Source organism: Trachurus trachurus, assembly GCF_905171665.1.
Source record: "Trachurus trachurus genome assembly, chromosome: 15".
Taxonomy (NCBI): domain Eukaryota; kingdom Metazoa; phylum Chordata; class Actinopteri; order Carangiformes; family Carangidae; genus Trachurus; species Trachurus trachurus.
In genome coordinates this window covers 19,949,521-19,971,930 of record NC_139906.1, presented here as the reverse complement: position 1 = coordinate 19,971,930, position 22,410 = coordinate 19,949,521, and the positions used below count along the sequence as shown (strand labels likewise).

The window sequence follows — 22,410 nt, the reverse complement described above, 5'->3', positions numbered from 1 at the left end:
AAATCATCTTTGAGTGCAAGTGAATGTTTTTGAGAAAGTTCCATCAAGGTGTTACCCCACCAGAAACAATGTGCCTCTGGCCCTGTCTCTGTTGCTAGTATGGACACGTAAAAGGAGAGTTTTTTATCCTATAGATTTCACCTGTAATCCTGCTCAGTGCAATAACGGGAAGTTTCTTATCAAATATGATTTATCTTTACATTTCCTCCAATGTAGCAGCCGTGCGTCAGAGTGTTGGCATTTATGTTTCCACTCCAGGAACCAAAGCTAGGTGAAATGAGAAAAAAAAAAAAAAAAAAGAAAAGAATGAGAACAACGCCAAGAGGCCAGATTGAATGAGGAGCAGCATACAAACAAGCATTGTCACTAATAGAGACTTTTATGAGCTCCAGACCTGCTGAAATGGAGTGGCGTGCGTGTGCAGCAGCTCTTATCGGCTCGCTGGCAGTAAGGGTGGGTGAGAGCTTCCACACTTGTGCTTCGTAAAAATGGTCTGATTCATTTTCCACATGAGAGGGTCTCACTGGGGCGGCATCAGACCAGTCAGTCCACACAGATTTATGGCCCATTAAAGCAGCAGGCCTCCTGACCACTATGCCACCATAGGCTGGCTGCGAAGACATACTGCACCCTCATTCATGCTCAGTCACTACTCTCCATCACACACTCGCTTCCTCATTGTTCATCTCTTCATCAGTACTCCTTTTACTGCTTCACATGAACCCTTATAGTCTGTAATCCTACTATTCCTCACCTCACTCCCTTTGATACAAAATGGGCTGTTTACTATGCCCGTTGATACGTTAACAGAGTTGTCACAAATACGTTTTTTGTTGTTCTTTCATCTTACTGAAAGGATAATCCTTTAAATCCCTCATCAGCACCTTTAGGCAGACAACACTTTATATGGTCCAGGAAATGTTCTAGTACCATTATGAACATCTTTAATGGTGGTCAGCAGGGCATGTTGTTTTAGCCTAACAGTTTTACAATCAGATTAGCACCATTGCAGGCACACAGACTAATGGGTCTGTATTTTCAAGGCATCTTCAATCAGCTGTTTCCCTGGTGATTAATGCATCTTGTTCTCCTGTCTCTCATTTGCTAGCTTCGCAACTTCATCATCCCTGGGAGTGATACTGGGAAGGAAAAATGGGGCAGAGTCTATGTTGCTTGCTGGCCCTAAGAATAGCTCACCGTATGTGAAAACCATGCCACAGCAACCTGAGCAAAGGCCTGGAAAATCATGAATGGATGAATATAATGATATCTAGCGTGCTCTGCCACCATTGAAAAATCACTTTACACGGCTATTTGCTTGATTTTAGAATATTACCACACATATAGCCTACACCGTGAAATTTTTCACAGTGTTATTAGGAAAGAAAGAAAAACAGGGAATGGATGGAGTATGCTAGATTAGCAAAAATAATTTCCACGGTATCAGTCAGCCATCAACTCTGGCATGAAACTGTCACTACACAGCTGCAAAGCCTGTTTGTCGAGTTCAAAGACAGGGGAAAAACAACAGGGCGTACATCCACACCAATGCAGAAGTATTTACTACAGCACTGGTGCGTGGCAGGTATCTGGGTTTATACACAGTAAAAGCAAACAGAGAGGCTATTAGATCAGTCCACAGAGAGCTACTCAGTGTGCGCTTATGAAATGGAGTGGCTGAGATGAGTAAGGTATCACCATTATGTGAAAGTTACAGTTTGGTGTGAAGTCAGTTGGCCGGTAAAGCTGCACTCAACAGATAGTCTGGAAGAGACACAAAACCAGACTCGCTGGCTTTCCTAGAGTAGCCTAGCACACTTTTGGCTTTAAAAACACATCCATACTTGTGTGAATAAAAATTGAAATTGGTAGCCTACTTTTCACCAATGCACACACACAGGATGAGTTTTATCTGTTGGGGAAAAGAACATAATTGTGCTTTTCTTTCTCTTCCCATTTTTTCCCTGGGCTTTGTCCAAATGCTCAGGCATCACCCAGCCATGTGTCTGTTGTGTATTTACATGTCACGTTTGCTCCTTCAATCATCGTTTACTCTAGGAGGGGCCCTGTTGAGGGTCCACTATCGTCATGGTGCTGGGTGTGGTGACACATCCTTTCTCTCCGCCCCGAGGTGTTTGTGTAGCCCAAATAACGCGGGAATTTATGTGTTTGGGAGCCGTCCTGTTTGATCATTCACAAATTTAAAATAAAGAATGATTAATCTCAATATTATTTCACCACCAGTGATACCTTATTGTTCAATCAGTCTGTTTAACACACTAAATAATCATATCCCTCCTCCGGATTACGTTACAAGCAGCTGGCGATAGAAGTGAAAGCACATTGCACGATGCAAAATAGGATGGCGTGCGCGTTCACGGAGCTCCGGCGCTGCGGCAGTTGCCAGGGGAGATAGGAGGGGAGGGGTTTTGATTGGCTGAAGTGGGTCTGTTGCCATGACGACGGCAAGGGGTTTGGTAGCGTTGCCGTGCGGTGTGTGATCTGCGCGCTGCGTGTATGGAGGAAGCAGCTGCTGATCTGATCTCTGACATTGTGTGAGACAGACATCTGAATAAACTGCGCACAGACGTGTCTTTAAACATACCGCACCGAGGCACGCCGTGCATGATTGTAAGTATTCGGTCGTTTTTCTTTCATTTAGTTTTTTCTTTTATTTATTTTTTACGGTAATTAAATAGTGTTCGACAGGACGCGGCTTGTGTTTCCGAACAAGCTAAAAGTAAATGTGGTCAAGTGACTTTGCTTAGAGAAGCCAGCATGGCAGATCAAGCGACAGCATGTGGCCACAGCTAGCTAATGTTAATGTTACTTCTCCCTGTTCTCCCCGACTGGGAAGCTGAAACACAGAGGAGGAATATCCCCGACACCGACGGCTGCGTGTGGTTAGATATATGGAAATAGACCGGCTGTGATATTCGACATAGTTAAAGTCTTATGCTAACGCTAGCAGTAGATTTACCTTCATTGACCCACCGAGCGACCGCTAACGCTACTTTGTCTAGCGCTCTCGTACTGCTGGGTGAAGCTATAGGTAGGCAACGTTACACACACACAAACGGGGAACTTAACTCCAATTTAGAAAGCTAAACAAAAAAATGTAATGAGCTAAGCGGAACGAAGATACTTCATAGCGAGTCCCGTGTGTCGGGAAGTGTTGTGCAATTCTGTTACGTCGTTACGTGTAACTTTGTATTCCTCGTTGTGTTTTGCTGCCTGCGTGTGTGCCTGCTCGTGAGTTCAGCCTCGAGCCCGTGGTGGTGTTTTAATGCCACAGTATCTCTAGCATTAGCTACAAAGCATATTAGTTTTCTCTGCTAACAGCGCTTTCAGCCCCCCTCCCTCCCTTTCTCTCTCTCTCTCTCTGAGTCCCTGTGTTACATTTAATGTCTTCGGTTATCGCGTGGTTCCTCAAGTTGTAGCGGACAGCGATGTGAAATCAATTTTTGTCGCTCTTCGTTCAAGACACACACATCTCCCCCCCTCTTACGTATAAATAGTTGAATATGTTTTTTGATGGTATACATTGGCGATGCCAGAGGTTGGGAAGCTACACTGGCTAGCTGAGCACATGATGTAATGGATTATCACAAGATTGTCCCAGATAGAGAGTGCTCTACAAACAATGTCAGAGTGGAGGAGAAAATAGCTGTGTTGTTGTTATTGAGTACATTGAGTATATACACTGTTCTGTTATGGATGTTATTCCACGTGTCTGCCTGCCCTTGTAGTTTCTCTACCTGCTGCCTTCAAGTGTGGTGTTGTTTACCCCCCCCCCCCCACCTTACCTCAAAAAAAAAAAAAAAAAAATCAATTGTGTGCTCAGAGGTTTCTGTGTATATTTGGGACTAGTGATGGAAACATGTCTTCTCTTTTTGCGAGGTTGTGACATTGATAAAGGCTGACATCCCTGTCTTTCTTTTTGCTTGACAGTTGTTAAAGCACTGGTGGTGGTGGTAAATAGACAACAAAGACAAGAGGAGCTTAAGGGACAGAAAAAGACAAAAAAAAAAAAAAAAAAAAAAACGAAACAGATGTCGTCAGTTTGCCATTATTGTATTGCCAAGATCTCCCTGGTCATAGTGTAGGTCAAACCATCTGTTGTCTTTGCTGTTGTTTTGTGGTCCTAGCATGTATCCACTCCTGTACATGTTGGTATGTACAGAAGGCTCTGAAGGGTAAGTACTTTTGCCTCCCAGAATAGATGAGGGTCTGCTAAGTTTACTGACATTCACTTCTATAAATAAGACTTGTTGTAACCCACTGATGTAGTTATAGCTCATGTTAAATGACATTGATAACATGGAAGAGCTGAAATATTGTTAGTGGAGTTGGGTTATCACTGGCTGTGCTCTGTCATACAGTTATTTGAGTTGCTGGAGTTGCCACAGGTAGTCTTACTCCATGGGTTGATGTTCTTTCCTACTAGTGAGAGGTGAAATCCAGGTGAACAATGAGGCACACTGCCAAGTGTTTGTGTATATTCTTTTCTTTTCTTTTGTGTCTGCTCAGAAAGCCCAGTGTTTGAACAGGTAACTGTCAGACTTTAGTCAAATCCTTTCACTGATGGTAACTTGAAAATGAAATTTAAGACCAGTCATATGTGTCATTTGTTGTTTCTGTCATAATCCTGACGGTAAACCCTGGGGTACTGGCCTCTGCGTTTAAGTCATTTCATTAGAAAATATCAAAGTCTAGACTTTTGTGTTCTTATTGGAAAACATTTTCAAATATGCAATACCCAGATAGTCACATACTCCAGTCTTGTGACTATTCTAATTGAGTTTCATTTCATTATATTGGGATATTTTACACCAGCAGAGCACAGAAGTAGACACAGTCGTATCTGATAGGCCTATATCTTGAACTTCTCTTTAACCCTTGGGAGCGCCATACTTCATTTTTACAACTTCGTAAATACATGGGTGTCACTTTTCTGAGAAGTTGCTCCATTGTATTGAGAGGATGCAAATGAAGCAATGTGACACATGAGACCCCCAGAGCACAACATTTTTATCAACAGAGTTTTAAATCCCACGTTTTGACGTTCATTCATCACAACATCCTGAATTTAATGTATTAAACACTTAAACAAAGCAGTGGCTTGGCACTGGATTACAGCTTGTGGTTTTTTGCCCCCTTTAAAAGGAAAGAGTGGCACAGAATCTGCTGTTGGAAATGGTGGTGTTGCCATGTAATCAGTCTTATCACAGAATTGTGTACTCTGACCCAGAGGAAGGGATACGTTGCGTCCTCTAAAATCCACCATGTTCTCAGTAGGTATATGAGTGACTGTGGTTTTAAATTCATTACGAAAGCTGACCCGTGTGGCAACTCCTGCGATTGCTTAACTCGGACTAAACCTGGTTTTTCTCTTTTTCCTGGCTGTGTGGGAAAGCTTTGCAATTTCTAACCTGCTATTCCCTTGAAAACCCCATAATTATCAAGTCATTTGTGACTTTGATTTAACTGACAGGTTTAAATGGTAAGATTAGCTTAGCGGTTGAATAATTTGATGATTGTCAAAATAGGGAAGTTGACAGTTTGCTCACTTGAAGCAACTATTTTCACATAATTATATTGTAGTGTGTGTGCAAATTGTGGTGCTTTAGAGTTGAAAACACAATCAACACTATATCCTATGAACCTACTGGAAGTAGATGAGTGTAAGTGTAGTGTAAGTAGTATATATTTTAAAATCATTATCCAGAGAAAGTCTTCATATTCTGTTTTGACAGCCGAGGTTGTTAAATGGATCAGTCAGCTCCAGCTCTACTGTCGGCCTGCCTGTGGCCTGTGGAGGAGACCTGCTGCTGCAGACTTGTGGTGGTGGTAGCCTTGAATGATAGATGCTGCACATGTGTGTTTCATCACCTGCATCACAGGTCGTGTGTGTTTGTGAAGGAGGGACGTCCCCAGGAGTACGTGGTCTTCTGTTGTCTCGGATCGGTGACATTCTGCTGATCAAACAGAGGTGGTGACTGTGAATTTGAGATGCAAATGTGAAACGCCTGTAGAGACGAGTCGCTGCCCACCTTTTTTTTTTCTTTCTTTTTTTTTTTTTTTAAGTGTTCTCCGGTCATGATTTTGTTTTCCTGTTCTGTTCACATGATCAACCTGTCTGCTTTTTGTGATGTTTCACATCATTTAGCATCTCCATAGAGATGAGGGCAGAGCTAAATGGCATCTATTTTTATCTCATAAGATTTCCACTTAGCAGCTGTCACTGTTTTATAAACTGGGGTCAACTTATTGTAGTTAATGTCATGACATCAACGAAAAGACAGAGCAGGTTGAGGTTTTGAAGTGCAAATCTAAAAATACAATGTCTCCAGTCTTCATTTTTTGTCTCTTCATTGGTCACAGTTATTATCTATTGTGAATGTTTTCAGTTTCTACCCTTTAAGCCTACCCCCTGTGTGCGTGTGTGAAGTTGCATATGGACAATGTGTATTTTCCTGTTGTGACGCCTCTCCCTCTTCTCCAGTCATTGTTTTACATGTCTTGATTGGTCACAGTGGTTGTGCGCTGCCCCCTCCTTCTCCTCCCTGGCCCACTCTAACCCCCTGACTGTCCCCGTGCCTGCCTTCGTTTCTGACGGGGTGGACTCACCACGCAGCCCATTAGGGCCCGCCTCATTGAAAACAGCGCTGATTTGACCGTTTCCTTGATTGAGAGAAAGGAAGAGGGAAGCGCGGCTGTGTGTCCCCTGACACAATGGGTCTTTGTCTTGTCACCACTGGCTGAATTAACAGGATTTATTTAATTGATGATGGTATGACAACAAGGGTGACCAGCTTGTGTGCATATTTATCAGAAGCATTGTGGATATGGAGGAGGATTGTACTGTCACTTGGCCAAAATTTTAGAACCAGCATCAACCGAGGTGACACAAAACACAACCAGCTGAGCATTTAGTCGTAAAACAGCGTCGTCATCTAAACAGCACCGTTTAAATGAAATGTAAACATACAATTATGTTTTTTGGATGAGAGTTTTACACTGGGCTCTGTATTTAAAACTGTTGAATCAATGAATGAGTACAGAGATTGATTTACTCAAACATTTCCCGAGCTGTGGTATTTTCTAAAGTTTGGCAGAGCCATCAGATCACCGTGGTGATTTATTGACAAAAAAAAAAGGCTGAATTTGAACTGAAATTAAACTGAATTTGAGCTCAAGCTAAACAGATCATGCACCTGTATGAAGTTATTCCTCATAAAAACTTTCCATTCCTCCGTCCTCACCAGGTTGTTGTATTATTTTGCCAACAAATCTGTAGAATGATGAAAGTTAATGTTAGCTATCAGAGCATAACATAGATGTAACTCATGGACCAATGTATATTAAAAATAGGTTTTGTCGAGAAAATATGTCTACACTTAAAAGACTGAGGTTTTGAATTTGCACTAAATAAGAAAATATATTTATGCATTCTCTCTAACACTGTTAATTGGATTTACAATCAAAGCCTTACACTTTATTTTAATATTTATGCTGCTCTTGTTTGTCATGACCAGAAGTGAGTGAAGGCAACATGACATGCAGATAGGCAACACGTCAGCGGTGCCAGAGGAAGACTTGTTGCTGCCTGTGTTCACAAAGCAAGGCCCTGCCACCTGTCTTTACGTCTCTGGGTTTTTGTGGGACATGGAGGCAGTCTCACGTTTTCTATAAGTCAGGATGCATTGCAGCGGCGAACTGTGTTTCTTATAGTATTAACATAGAGATAATCTCTTAAAGAACACATTCTCTGGCTTATGTTGAAACTTCAGCTAAGCTCCACAAATGTAAAAACGTATATATTTTTTCACTCCTTTATCAACATTTATTTGGACTGTAGCGTAAAGAAGCAAATCAGCTAGCAATTAGAGTTCATAGAGAGGTTTTTTTTTTCTTTTTTTCTCGGTAGTAGTATATGACGACGTTGCCTATGTTGATTGGTGGTGTTTGTTTATACACTGAACTTACAGCCACATGACTCAAGAGATAAGGTTTCAGTGTTGGCTGGGGGCAGGCATGTACTTTGGAAGGCCTCACCTCTGTTTACAGTCAAAGTGCAGCACTCTGGGCTGGAGGTTGAAAAGTCTATGTGAAGTTAATGTCTCTGATGAACACCGCAATCATTACCCATTGTTTTGATTGCTTGTTTTTCCCCTAACTGTTGTGTGATTGCATCAGCCGGGGTGTTTGTCGGCAGTCTATAAGCTACATGCTGGTGGAATTCATAGATTGCCAAAGTAAATACTGCCGCTTCAAATAAATGCCACCTTGCTGCTCGGGGCCCACTGTTTTGGTGCAGAACGAGTCTCGACTGTCTCTGTGTGAATTCTGAATTTGTTTTCTGAGAATGAACTTCCTCAACAGGCAGGAGGTGTTTCCTTCCCTCCCGGTCCTCTGTTTGAAACTGTGAGGTGAATACTGAGCACTTCTGAAACATGACTAGAGCAAAAACAACTGCTCCTTTGTACAAGCTGAGTGTGGGGCCAATTGTGATGCTTTGTGCAAGCTTTTTTTTTTTTTTTTTTTTTGCTTTCGCAGAGTAGATCGTTTTAATCCATCGAGTAGTTTTATTTAAAAATGAATCGTTTGGACCGGCTTCAACAGCCGCCCGATTAGCCTTGGCAGTAATGGCTGCTTTATTTTGTTATGCCATAATTTGACCCCTCCCATAAAATAAAAGACTGCTACTTGGATACCTTGGTTTTGGAGCAGCCTCTCTCTCTCTCTCTCTCTCTCTCCCTCTCTCTCTCCCTGTCTCTCCCATTCTAACTTAGCCCCCCTTTGTCTCATTCACAGTTTCAGAGCTGCAGCCAGACTGGGTAGTCACCTAAATATCAGTTAGGGTTTCAAATAACAGCCCTCGCCATGGGGCTGCTCGACACACCTTTGTGTATCTGTTACAGAGGTGTAACTGGTTTGTGTCAACTGGTTTATTTTCTTGTGAAGAGGGTGTGGTGCGGCAACGTCAGAGCGGTTGTATAAAATTAGTTTGTTTGGAAATCTTGTATACTGTTTATTATATGGAAAACATCCGTTTTAATCTTTTTTTTAAAAAGTAAAAAGATTTAGTTGCCTAGGGGAATTGTTATGAAAGTATGCCTTAATGGCAGCCAGTCATTCGTGCTATGACACCCAGGTTGGCTGTGGCCTTTCTCGCTGCTCTTTGTCAGACAGGTTTGTGGAGAACGACAGCAGACTGCTGGCCTCAGCATTTTCCGCCTGTATTGATCTCCCCACATTAGCTCTCTCTTCATGCACAGACATGAGCACAATTGCTTCCCTTACAACATTGGCTGCCGTGGCAACTGAGTCCCGATCGTGAGATTCGCTCCCAGAAAACATCTCCAACCAGAACCTCTTCATTTTTCGCCGCCGCCATCATCTCCTTTACATTCCCCCGTACAAATATGACACATCAACGGCTTGATTCGCCACTTAAAGCCATCTCCATATGTCTTTGTGTATTTTTGAATAGGGTAAGTGCTTAACAGGATAAAAGAGCAGTTTGAAAGGGGGGGAAATGTGCCTTGGCACCTGCTGTTAGTGCCTGCCTGTTTGCACATGAATATGATGAGGCTGGCGGTGCGCTGGGCTATTTTAACTTGCAGATGAGCCATCAGGTCAGCACCGTCGCAGCTTTGGTGTATTTTCAAGGATGAGTTGCAGTCAACAGGCCGGTCCGGCTTATTAGCTCCCTCTCCCCTCTCCACTCTTTGCACACTAGCGTCCCATTATTTCGCCGCATTCCCAGCCGCCTCTCTTTGATGCCTTTTCATAAGAGCAATGATAACTGCGATCATTGCTACAGCGGTGGTAATTGACCAGCTGCAATCATGGTAAAACACTTCCTGTGTTTGGCTGGATGCAAGGCAAGCTTTCTCATCCGTCCACACCGCCTCCGTTGATATTCAAATGACTGGGTCTTCTGGAGGAACTACTCGAAGGAGGGTAAGCGCTCTCTGGCGCTCAAGGGCCCAGCGGAGAGGTCAGGGCTGTGGAGATGGACCGAGGTGAAGCTCTCCTGTGTGTTTGAGGTTAATCAGCAGTCTGGCCCCTATGACTTCTTTTCATTGCCCTTCCACAAAAGTTCACAGGCAGTCAGTCATATGGCCACACCTTCAAATCAAATGACCTGGTTCAGTTAAGGCTCCACCTGTATTGACTTGTGCTTCATTGTGAGCAAAAATGTCTGTCGTCAGGACGTATTGGGCAACCTGGGGATGGATTTAGACTTGAGAACAGCTGACAGTAGGGCTTCATGGGTTGTCTTCCATTGAATCATCCTTTCTGTCTCTCTCCTGTTAACACACATATAGAGAGAAAGATGTAACGACCAGACACAAAGACATAGCTATAGTCTGAAAAGGTTTTCACAAGGTTAAATGAGAATTTACTCTGAAACAGCTGACTTGTCTCTGCTTTTTTCGTCCAAGAGACCAACACATAAAGAGATATTCTTGAACAGTATTTTTTTTTTTTAAACACAAATGGGCAGCTCTCTCTGGCCGCCTGACATTTCTCATCGCTCTACTTGGCTGAGAGCTGTGATTCATCCTGGACTGTAAGGATAACTTACATATAGACTACCTCGCTACCTACTGAGTCTCGACTGTCTTTCTCTCTCCCTCTCTCTCTCTCTCTCTCTCTCTCTCTCTCTCTCTCTCTCTCTCTCTCTCTCTCCCCCTCTCTCTTTCTCGCTCTGCGTCTTCCTCTCGGTCTCTTGGTTTCTCTTTCAGTGTTTTCGTCTTGCTCTCCTTCCGTAAAAAGGATTTCCCTATTGTTGTGCACCTTCCTATGTTGGCTCGGCCTGTCCCTTTGCATTTGACCTGGAAAGCTCTTTTGACTTACTTTCTTCGTAGAACTACATGTGGTTTTCAAGGACGTTTTCAATAGTTGACTGACAAATTGAAACACAGACAATAAGAGAATGGGACAGGGCAGAATGCGGGACAGAATTTAGCTAACACCACGTCACCTAAGAACAGACAGAGTACGCTTTTAAGGCTGAAGAAATAGTGAGCATAGATGTATGACTTCCCTCATTGTGACTTGTGAGTGGTCGTTTTCCCCTCCTCCCCCCCCCCCCCCCCCCCCCACTGTCCTCACTGACTGGCTTTGACAAACTGATTTTTGTGTGTGTGTACGTACACTCCCTCTCCTGTCTTGTCTACTGTGCAAACACTCACGAGTTTGACCCAGTTCTTATCTTATTCCAGAAATGAAAAGATACGCCTATCCGCCACACTCTCTGCTGCGCCCTTTACCTCTCCAACCCACCACCAAACCCCTACTGCTCTCCTCTCAGTCTGGACCCAGTCTAGAGCGTCCAGGACCAGGACCACCCCCCCCCCCCCCCCCCCCCCCCCCCAGAACCCAGGACATCTGGTGTCCACACACACACACGGGGGTGCAGCAGCAGCAGGAGTGTTTTCGTTACAGGGTGGCTGCCCAGTGGTCGTCGGTGGCAGAGCCAGCCAGCATGGATTACTTATTTTCCTACTGACTCTTGTTTGTGGGATTTCTGCTCTTAATTGAAGGGACCGCATGGTTGTCATGGTGACGGCTAGGACATAAAGCCCGTTTGAGCTGAGCCAAAGAGTGATCTCTTTGTGCTTTTGGCCTCACTAAGTAGTGGAGGAGACCATAGCAAAAAAAAAAAAGAAGAAGCTACAATAGTACAGGTGTCTTTGACAATTTCGGGCTTTGATACCTCTGTGCTAATGTTTACAATTCTCATTACATTAGGTGGAACTTAAACAGGATTACTGCTGTTGTATAAGATGACACACTCCTTCTGAGATCATGTAAAAAAAAAAGTGCCATTGTCTTATTAATAAGAGTACTTAGGTGCAATTGGTTAATGATACGGGGCTCCTGGCAGTATTGAATTTCCTAGAGCGGTTAAATGACTGACAACTTCAGGGGCTGTAGCCTCTTCACTCTACTTTGTGTGTGACAAATGAGTCTTGATCCTGGCTGAATGCAGATCAGCCGGTAAGAGCCATCCACTCCTGGAAGACGGAGGTCCTTCCACTCGTTCCTGCAGTCGCTGGACGGTTTCATGCTCATTTACACATAACGAGCAGCTGGGTCTTGTCTCGAGCGAGGTGGGCGTCGAGGAGTGGATCCTTAAGTCGGTTCAGTTGCTCGAGAGGACCTCCTCGAAGCTCCTCGGCTGTAGTGGAGGGTGGGGCGGGCGGGCGGGGTGAGAGAGCCTCTCTGTCCTCGCCAGGCGTGGAGGAGAGAGGGGCAACGAGAGGGGTCAGGAAATGCAATAGAGGCAGACAGGCACAGCTACAGGGGGTGTGCCCTCAGGGGAAACTTAAGAAAACAAGGCCAACGCTCGGAAGAGCACATCATTCCGACGTGCCACATCCAGTTATTTCAGTTCAACTTTGTTTTGACATCAAGTCACCATCAAAACTGTGATTTTGTTCCCTGTGTGTGAGCAGTTGCACATCAACAACCTCTTTTTCTCTCTCTCTCTCTCTCTCTCCCTCTCTCTCTTTACAGACCTCTTTGATTTAATGGGTCCAATCATTGGGATGTCACCAGATAAGAAAACGGAAATTCCGGGTATGCAAGAGGAGCGGACGGGGCTCAGAGGTGTCTGCGGCGTAGGGACGCTGCCCGAGGCGGAGTGCGCGTCCAGTCCGCTGGCGACCAGCGTGGACCGCGCCGGAGGCAACGAGGATGAGGAGCTCACCAACCTCAACTGGCTCCACGAGAACCTGCTTCAGAACTTCACCCTGGGCGGTCCCGAGGCTCAGCCCAGCGGCAGCCCCCTGTTCGACATAGAGGGGGACTACGGGCCCGGCCAGGGCCCATCATCCTCCTCGTCATCCTCATCGCGGGGCAGGGAGCGGGACTCGTTGAAGTCGAAGCCTCCGTTCTCGTTCTCCCTGCTCATCTACATGGCCATCGAGCAGTCTCCCAGCAAATCTCTGCCTGTCAAAGAAATCTACGGCTGGATTCTTGAGCACTTCCCCTATTTCTCCAATGCACCCACTGGATGGAAGAACTCAGTTCGTCACAACTTGTCCCTGAACAAATGCTTCCGCAAGGTGGAAAGGAGTTTGGGAAAGGTAGGTTAGCAAACTGTGTCCTCATTTTTAACACTAACTGCACAACTTTTAACACTCACTGATTGTAACTGTTGACATCAGCAGTGATGGGAATAACAGTGTTATAAAATAACAGTGTTATAAAATAACGGTGTTACTAACGGTGCTACTTTTTTCAGTAACGAGTAATCAAAAAAGTTACTGTTTCCCCTGTTATGACGTGGTTACCGTTACTCACCATTACTTGACTCAAGAAGTCCTGTCTCAAAATAATACACTTTTTTTTTTAGTCCATCAACTAGTCGGAAAAAAGCTCAAAAAGCACAGGCAGGCTCCGCTCTGTGGAGGGATACTGAGTGAGTGAGTTGGTTAGTTCCAGATAAACGGCTTTTTTTTACAAAGTAACTAGTAACTATAGTAGTTTTTTTAATTAACATGCCCAACACTGGTCATCAGTATACCGTGATAATACGATATGCAAATTCCCATAGGTCAAAATCTGTCTGCTTTGTTTAGCAGAACGCTGTTCGCAAAACGGTGTGTAATAGTCCCAAAGCTGCAGTGTGGCTCATGTGACAGTGTCCGGGACTGTAACAGCGCTGCAGGAACCTCTGACTCTGCTGCGATAAGGGTGGAATCCAGTCAAGGTCACAGATACTCCCTCAGAGGAAATGCAAACACAGCACACTCAGATAGGACTTTATCTCCCGAAGCACTACAAGGTAGTGCAACTGTTTCAACCAGGGGAGAGAGAAGCATCCCACAGTCTGAGAGCTCAACGTCACGCAGCGACAAGGAAGCAAAACATGACCTAAAAATGCAGACGTGAGTTCTGGAGGAAGAATCTCTGTCAGTCTAGTTCTGCCTGAATTATTTTCCACACACACGCTCATTTGTGTTTGTGTTTGTGTTCCTTTTTATAGCGAGGAAAACAAAATGGAGAAGTTGGCCTCGTCATATGCACATGCTTTGTGGCAAAAGGTTAAACTCATCCATAATGTCCTGCACCGTCGTTCTTGTGAAATGAATAGGGTGTGAGTAAAAACATGAGTTGTGAAATTGTGAATTGACTATTCTTTTTACGGTTGAGTTTCCATGTAGCTTTCCAGTGTTTTTGTATTGTGCTGAGAAAGAGAGGAAACGCTTGTTTGAGGACATGACTGACTTTAAAGCCCCTGGTTTCAGATGTGGTGTACTTCTGAATATTCACAGTTGAATAAGACAGTTCTCAAAGTGAAACCTTTTAATGAAACTTGTAACACTCAGCTTATCTGCTTCAGTGGGCGTGGTTTGGTTTGATAGCGTCAAACACAAACACCTTCGGCTCTACGTGTGTCAGAGCTACACACGCAGCCACGATTTGCTGTGTTACCACAACCCATCCAGGGAGTGACGCGATGGTAGCCATATTGAGCTTCAGTGTGAGCGCAGACCTGTGACCGGCAGAGCCCGCGGTGCCAAGCCTGTGCCTGGCGAGGACCTGATATTTCGCCACCGCGGGAGGGAATGGTGGTTAGCACTCGGCGAGCGGCAAACATGGTGTTGTTGCAGGCCGCGCAGCGTGCAGGTGCACAGCGTGAGCCCTTCGTCTGCTGAGAGACCAGCACCAGTTTCACATGACACACTGGCTGGTGGTTTCCGTTACCATGGAAACATTTCCTTCTTCCTGCATCAGGGGCTGGTTGGTAATCTGAGTCAAGGTTATTCTCCTCCCTCCCTCCCTCCCTCCCTCCTGCGCTCCCTCACTCGCTCAATTCTCCTCCCAGACTGAGCAAGCATACGCTGCCATCAGATAAAGTGACAGTTACACTCCCGCACACATCACCAACAGACAAATTCATTCCTCGCGCAGTGTTGTGGAGCAACTATTTCCTCCTTCAGCTGAAGCTGTTAAGGAATTCTTTCTTGTCAATTCGCTATTTTTCCGTCGTCAAAGCGATCCACTCGCAACTATTTTAGATTTTTGCCTTTTATGAAAAATGAGACATGCATTAATGAAATGTGACACATCACTATTCTGACTGACGCGTCACATTTTTTGTCAACGGAGAGAATTTTCTCAATGTGAGCCCTTCTGCAAAAAAAGAAAAAAAAAAGGCATCAACATGAACTTGGTGGATTAAAAACAGAACAACGCCACAAGGAGTTTATAGTTTCCAATATTACAATAACGTGAGGATCTCATGTGTAAAAGCAGCTATGAAGCGTATCGTTGCATAGAGGTGAGAAGTGTAGGAGTGTGTTCAAAAGTAGATTATAAACAACACAGGATACAACATAGTCAGACTGTATTTAAACATGACTTTCGTCTCCACAGGGATTCTATTTATATCCATATAATCAGAGGCCCAATGACGATGATGAATAAACCAAGTGTTTGGACCCATGGCATCTATTTACTAAAATCAGAGCTTTTCTGATATTAGGACATGTTTGATTTCCTCTCACATTTGGTTCCACGAGTTTCTCACTTTGGGTGCAGATGTTTGACTGTCCCTGCTCTCTCCCACAGGCCAATGGGAAAGGTTCTTTGTGGTGCGTTGACCCTGAATACCGCCCCAACCTGATCCAAGCCCTTAAGAAGCAGCACTTCCCTGCCGCACATGCCTTCTGCACACCACCCGCCTCCCCACCCAGGTACACCACCATCACCGTCACCATCACCCACCCTCTGGATATTGTGAATCATGAGTTCGGTTTTTCATGTCATCTCTGTGTGTCTGTGTGTCTGTGTGTTTTTTTTTGTTTTTTTTTCAGGTTTTTGTTTTATTCCGGATGTCTATGACTCTTTATTTTCAACATCAATTTTTGGGGGGTATGACTGAAAGATCTGTGTTTTCTTTACGGTTCCTTTGCGATCTCACCCGTCACGTCTTTTTGTTTACCTTCCACAGTGCCTCCTCACCCCCTCGCCATCTCTTTCTACAAGGCTGCTCATTCAAAGGTGAGACTGGAGCAAACTCATCTCAGTTTTTAAGTTTGAAAAAAAAAAAAAAAGTTGCATGCCCTGCAAGGATCTGCAGACGTGGAGAAAATCCAATCAGTGCTGTTTTTTTTTTTTTTAGCTTGTGTTTGTGCAGTATTTTGATTGTGTTGCCGTTGCACATCTCAGTCCCAGAACATTCAGCATCACTTTGCTTTTTACCCTCAACTCTTGGTTTTGATTTGTTGCTTTCGAGTCGTTGATGTCTCATGTTAGACCATAACTGTGAGAGCTCCCAGTTGATGTCTCAGCCTCCTCTTCCCCCCCACCTCTGCCTCCTGGATTTGTAACCTTGGCGACAGGCAGAGGTTCTGCCGGTGCTGAGTGTCGTGCACTCAGTCTCACTGTAATCATTAATAATTTAGAGTCCCAGAAGTGAGCTATGAGGCTTTTAGACACTTTGTCAGGTCTGAAAAGATCGGATGCACTCTCTGAATATCAGTGGCTAGAAATTATCCTCTAGTTTGTTTTTGGTGAATTTTCATAGACAGTCCATTCACTAAACACTGTCTGTAGTTTACAAATTACTGAAGGAGCCCAGTCCTTGCAGACCTAGAAGAGATGCCATGCTATCATGCTTTCATACCTTAGGACTGACCATCGTGCATGTTCTCTCCTCTTCCAGAGTCTGACATTGATGCTGCCACTGCCATGATGCTCTTAAACTCTGCCCCCGGGCACCACGTTGACCCATGTAAGAGAATCCACAAGTAGCCATACATTCACCTGTTCTTCTCTATGTCTCCTCATACCACCCTCTCATTGCTTAAATCTTCTTTTATTTTGTGTGCTTTGATTTGTTACGTGTTACGTCAGCGGTCCTTGATAAGCAAAACTTTGGTTCTTGTGCAGGAAAGGTTTCAAGAACATTTTACATGTACGTATGTCTAGGTATAGTCTGACATTTGGGAAATACTAGATCTAGCAGCTGGTTAGATTAGTTTAGCACAAAGACTGGAGATGGGCAACAGCTCACCTGGCTCTGTACAAAGGTGAGAAACTCCACCCAGCTGTAAAGCCCACTAAGTATCATGTTGTATGTTTGTTTAATTTCACACAAAACCTGAAGAGTCATGATTCCCTATTTTATGGGGATGATGCTTGTGTGACAGAGACAGACAGGTAGTTACTTGTCCAAAGAGTATTTCCCAACATGTTGAACTATCCTGTGACTGATTCTACAATGTTTTCAGCGGATATTTCAGAGAGTTTTGTGAAATTTAATGATCTCTCTACATGGTAAATTGTTAATTTTGTGTGTGTTTTTATTTTTATTTGCTAAGATGTTTTAAATCAAAATGACATTATTGCTGCTTACATTTTTAGGTTAGATTAGAATTTATTTAGCCTGCACTTAGGTAAATGAATTCATTGTCTGCAGAAGCCCCCTAAAGACCATTTAATGTGAGTTGGCTCTGCTAATATTTGTACTTCCCTCATCTGTGTTGATTCTACTTTAACGTGCAGCAGGATATTTTTACACTGGGTTTTCCCAATTGGGCCAAGGCTGATCTAAGTTCTGCTTTATACTTGTAAACAAAGCAGGCTAAAGCCACAGTGTGTAGTGCACTGTGTCTGATTTCTGCTTTTTACTCCGCAACAAAGAACAAGGGTTTAAACTACAAAGTTACCCTAAGGATTTACTGATGCCGACCTGTTTTGTTTGACACTTTCCGCACAGAGTCTGTAAAATTAGTTTAACATGACCATAACATGTGATCTTTGTCATGCACTAACAAACCTGTGACGTTTTCCTTTTGCATTTACAAGTATACTTAACAGCTTTGTCCTTCCTCTGCTCTCTTCAGGCAATTCTGACAGCCCACTGGACCTCTCCAGACCCGACTCTGTTCTGGTGAGCAGTGATCCAAAGCAGGACCACAACTACAGCAGCGTAGCTCTGCAGCGCTGCTCTTCCCGCTCGTCCTCCTCGTCCCTCTCCTCCCTGGACGAAGGGGGCTGCGACCGCAGGCAGTCCCGCCGCGCCGGCAGCGAGGGCTTCCACAGCGACGAGGACTCCGACCTCTGGGACGAAAGGGGCGTCCAGCAGACTTCGCGACGTCCGCCCGCCATCAAGTGGCCCATCGGCAAGAGGGCGCGGCGCGAGGTCAAGCCGGAGTTGGATGAGGAGCTGAAGGAAGCCGCCGGCTCGTTGCTGCACCTCGCCGGTATACGCAACTGCACGGAGGGCTCCAAACGTACTGTCAAGAGCACAAAACTTAACAGGAAATGAAGATTTTTTTTCTTTTTTTTTTTTCTTTTGCCTCCATCAGACTCCGGACCCTGTGAGCCCTAAACCTCTGACCCCTGATCGTGTGTCCCAGTGTGCCTCCTTCTCCTTATCTGATCGTTCATTGGCCATTTTTGAGCCTTTTCTTTTCGTTTGGGAATATCCCTGTCCAACAACACAAATGGCAATAGTATCGTTCACACAGGAGAACAAAGCCATATAGAGACTTTTGTAACTCGGGGGTAACTGCTGGGGGTGGGTGTTTGGGCTTTGGAGAACCATTAAGATACCTATCCAAAACGACCTGCCTGCTTCTGTTGGATTGGGAGATTATGATTCAAGATTTTTTTTTTTTTCTCTCTCTCTCTCTCTCTGAAAGACAAAATGCGAAAAAGCTGAAGGTTTTATAACTCAAAGCGTTGCATGCTTCCTCCTCAAACCTGTATCCTCTTCCAAGTGAATCTATTTATGAAGCGAATGAGTGCATGTTTGTAACAGACAAAATCTAACCTCCTGGTGTTATCAGTTCTCCTTTTTTTTTGTGCTAAAGAAGAAAATGCCACCGTTTTGAAAGGAATTCTTGCTCTACAAATCCTCTTGTAAGAGAGATGCAATAATTAATCCACAACCTTAAGACATTTATTTCATCGTGGCATTTTTTCAGAGTTGAGTATGCTAGTTAAACTTTACAATTAAGAGAATGAATGGAGTAGTATTATGATCTTGTTATGCGATAAACTTATTACACACGAGCTCTGACTCTATTTCAGGATTAGCAAGATGTGGAAATAGTATTACTCTGCCACTGCCAAATTTAGTTGCAAAGTTAGCTATACTACTTTGCTCACATCTGTATGGCCATCACAGTGCCATACAAATGAAAGCTATTTTCTTTTTTCTTTTTTTTTAATCCACTGCTCATCCTGTCAGTCTTTTTCATTCATCAGCGTGTTTCTTTTTTTTTTTTTTTTTTGACATTTACTGTGCAGATACAGAACATATATTCACATGTTTGGTGACAGCCTATGCAAAGTGAACATCTGCCACACGTTGCCAGATGTTCACCGCGTGTTCATAGGTTATCCTCCATAGATTTTTATTTTTATGTGTGTGTGCGTGTGCGTGCGTGTGTATCATAGTGCATGTTGACTTCAGCCTAAACCTGAGATGACGGTCACAACAGAAACAAAAAAAGAAGAAAAAGAAAAAAAAAAATGGTGAAACGGTGACTGACAAAGAAGTCACGTCACTCTTGAATATGACTGGTGTACTGACAGATCTCCTCGTTACAGCTGTTAGTGTAGGGCTGCTTGCTTCTGGTCCTTTTGAATGCAGAGCTGGTTAATGGTCAGAAGCAGGAGCGGTTTAGTAATTTAACCACAGCTACTTGCTCCATTATTTGGGTTTTCAGTTTGATTATACCTCCGTGTGTTCTCCTTGATTTTAAGTCTTCTTTTTTTTTGTTTTGTTTTTTATTTTTAGCTAATTTCCTACAGGCCGATCCTGTGGCCAAGTTCACTAACAACCTGAGGGAAGGTGTGTCTGTTTTGGGTTCAGGTAAATGAAAGATCCAGAGCTTAGAGCATACTCCGGTGCAAAGGAGAGGGGTTGGGGGGACAACGCAGTCACACCCAGAGTGAAGTGAACTTAGTATTTGCAAGCACTCACAGGCAGGATGGTGAAGACCTGTGCTGCCGCTCTTACGCTGTGCCCTCAGTTCTGGCCGGCCACTGGTTGTTTTTCATTCTTCCTTCTAGAACAAAATCAGGAAGTGCACGCTCTCTTCTCAAGCTGTGAAATGGAGTGTTTATTGTCAGTTGATTGCATGCAGTTCACTGAGGGGAAGTAGCGAGCCTCTTGTGTTAAAGAAGAAGAAAAAAAAAAAGGCCAACTTTTAAAAAGGCTGCGCGTTCGCAGCACACAATACAAGGTAGCACAGGACCGCACAAGGATAACAAACTGAAAATGATCATTTTAGAAACTCTTCCCACAGCACTAGATCACATTGTGTCACAGTGACTGTTAGTATAGCACGCATGCTCGGTGCCAAACATTTTCTTGTGCCACTGATGTGAAACTGCAAAGGGCCATAGTCACTATTATTCCCCCGCTGCCACGATGTAAATGTGATTTAGAGCGACAATGCCCTAGTTTTCTGAATCATCCCTAACAGGAAATGGGAGAGGACTCTGGTCAGTACAGTGACTTTAACCAATCATTTTTGGTTTGTCTTTAGAGTGGGAACTGTCCTCACCAGAGTGAGCTTCGGTTCTCAGAAGTTAATACTTGCATACACTGGTCTTGTTTAGCTGTGAAAAAAAGAACAAATTGTTGTTCATTAATCATCAACTTATTTATGACATTAATTTATGGGATTATTGAATGCATACTCTATCAAACACTGGTCATTTGAAAGAAATGACTGGGCACATTTATTTTTCTCCCTCTTTGAGCTCCTCTTTATAAATATTTTGTTTTCCTCCTTTGTTTTACAGCAATACACCTTTATTTTTCCTTTCACTATGTTATAGTGATTAAATATGCCAATATCTTTCGTCTTTAGAGCGGGTGTTTTTGTTTTTTGTTTTTTTTTTAACCATGACTGCCAGGTTTTCTTGATGTTTTGTTTTGCTTTTTGTTAGAAGACAGTTAATTAACATTGATCCTGAAACCTTTTGTTGCCAAAATTTGATGTACAACTGGGGGTATAAAATTTCAAGATGGACACATTCCCCATGTACTGTAGAAGTTCTATGAAGCTAATTTAATTATTTTTATTATTTGTCACGTGTATTGTTTATTTTTAGATATTACGACTAAGTAGTGGCAAGTTGAAGATTAGACAAGCTCTCGATCTCGATCTCATGATCTCATGACATGACATGAAATTCTTTAAAAAAAACAAAACAATGACTGCCGCTCATAACTCAAGCTTCCAGGTATCGTTATCAGATGTTGATATGTTTTGAATATTACTGGAAAACTGGATCAGACTGAGTCGGTCCCCAGGCTGCTGCTGTTTAGTTTCAGACCTAACATAACGCGGAGAAATTATGGAGAGACTTGTAGAGGAAAAATCTCACTCATTCTTTCTGTAGCACTTGCAAAAGAAATGTTATACTGGTCTCAAAGTGTCAGCGAGTTGATCTGTGGACAGGCTACCTAAACATGTCGGCGTCCCAGGACTTTAAACCCAGTTGCTTCATCTCTCAGCAGCTGTGATTTAATACTGATTATGTGATTCTCTAAATTCTGTTGCAGTCCCTATGGGTATGATGAACATTTTGTTGCATTTGACAAAGCTGCCAACCCAGTATCGGTTTGTGTCAGTTGTCTGCCATGTCTCTTAGACCGACACACCTTTTTGGTTTTTGTATGCTAACCTCTGTTGATAAAATGTTTATAAGATTTATTTTCGCCAAAGATATGCAATTGCATTATATATGGTATTACAAAATATTAATAAAAACCTGTTCTTGTTATCGCTGTGAGCATCTTTTTTGTTCTAGCCTGAGCTGCGGCTCAGCTTTTTAGCGTTTTATCACTGCAAATGAGACTTGACATGTTTTTTGCCCTCCAAACTCTCCTCCACAACAGAAGAACGCCATCACTTTACATTAGGAGCCTTTACACTAGCGAAAGATTTTTGACCAACATTGCCACCTGCTGTGAAGGCCATATTCTGGTGAATAATGCCTGTTCTTTAGAATAACCACCTCTCCATGTGGCCCGGATTCTCAGCTTTCACATAACCATAACATTACAGCTGGCAAAATATTTCCCACCATGTCCAGCAGTTCAGTGCCACTTTGAATGCACAAGCTGTGTTCGGCGGCACCACGTGTGGCGGCTTCACCACACTTTTCCCCTTTTTCTCCTGCCGTGTCTTTTTTTCGAAAGCACCAAACATGGCAGGCCGCCAGAAATGCACCTCACATTAATGTAGATTCCAGGGCTGTGCCAGTGATGGATGCATCATCAGATGTCCTCTACGACACTCTTCGCTGTAAGTTAATTAGTCATGGAGGACTGTGGGATGAACACAGTGTGACCCTGAACAAGGGCTTGTCTGACTAGCCTCAGGCCCATTGGCACAGCTCTATTGTTCAATA

The 22,410-nt window shown here is 43.7% G+C and overlaps 1 protein-coding gene across 2 annotated transcripts; it reads left to right on the top strand.

Annotated features, from left to right (window-relative positions):
* Nucleotides 1–2,504: 2,504 nt before the first annotated feature.
* On the top strand, nt 2,505–21,780 carry foxn2a (forkhead box N2a). 2 transcript variants are annotated; one of them, XM_083988329.1, is made up of 6 exons: nt 2,505–2,631; nt 12,535–13,106; nt 15,598–15,722; nt 15,980–16,029; nt 16,694–16,762; nt 17,877–21,780. In XM_083988329.1, the coding sequence occupies exons 2-6, from the start codon at nt 12,549–12,551 to the stop codon at nt 18,299–18,301; spliced, it is 1,227 nt and encodes a 408-aa protein (XP_083844455.1). In that variant the 5' UTR covers nt 2,505–2,631; nt 12,535–12,548; the 3' UTR covers nt 18,302–21,780. The 2 variants fall into 2 exon arrangements, with proteins under 2 accessions (XP_083844455.1, XP_083844454.1); XM_083988328.1 differs by lacking the exon at nt 2,505–2,631 and adding an exon at nt 2,923–3,052.
* The last annotated feature ends 630 nt before the right edge of the window (nt 21,781–22,410 follow it).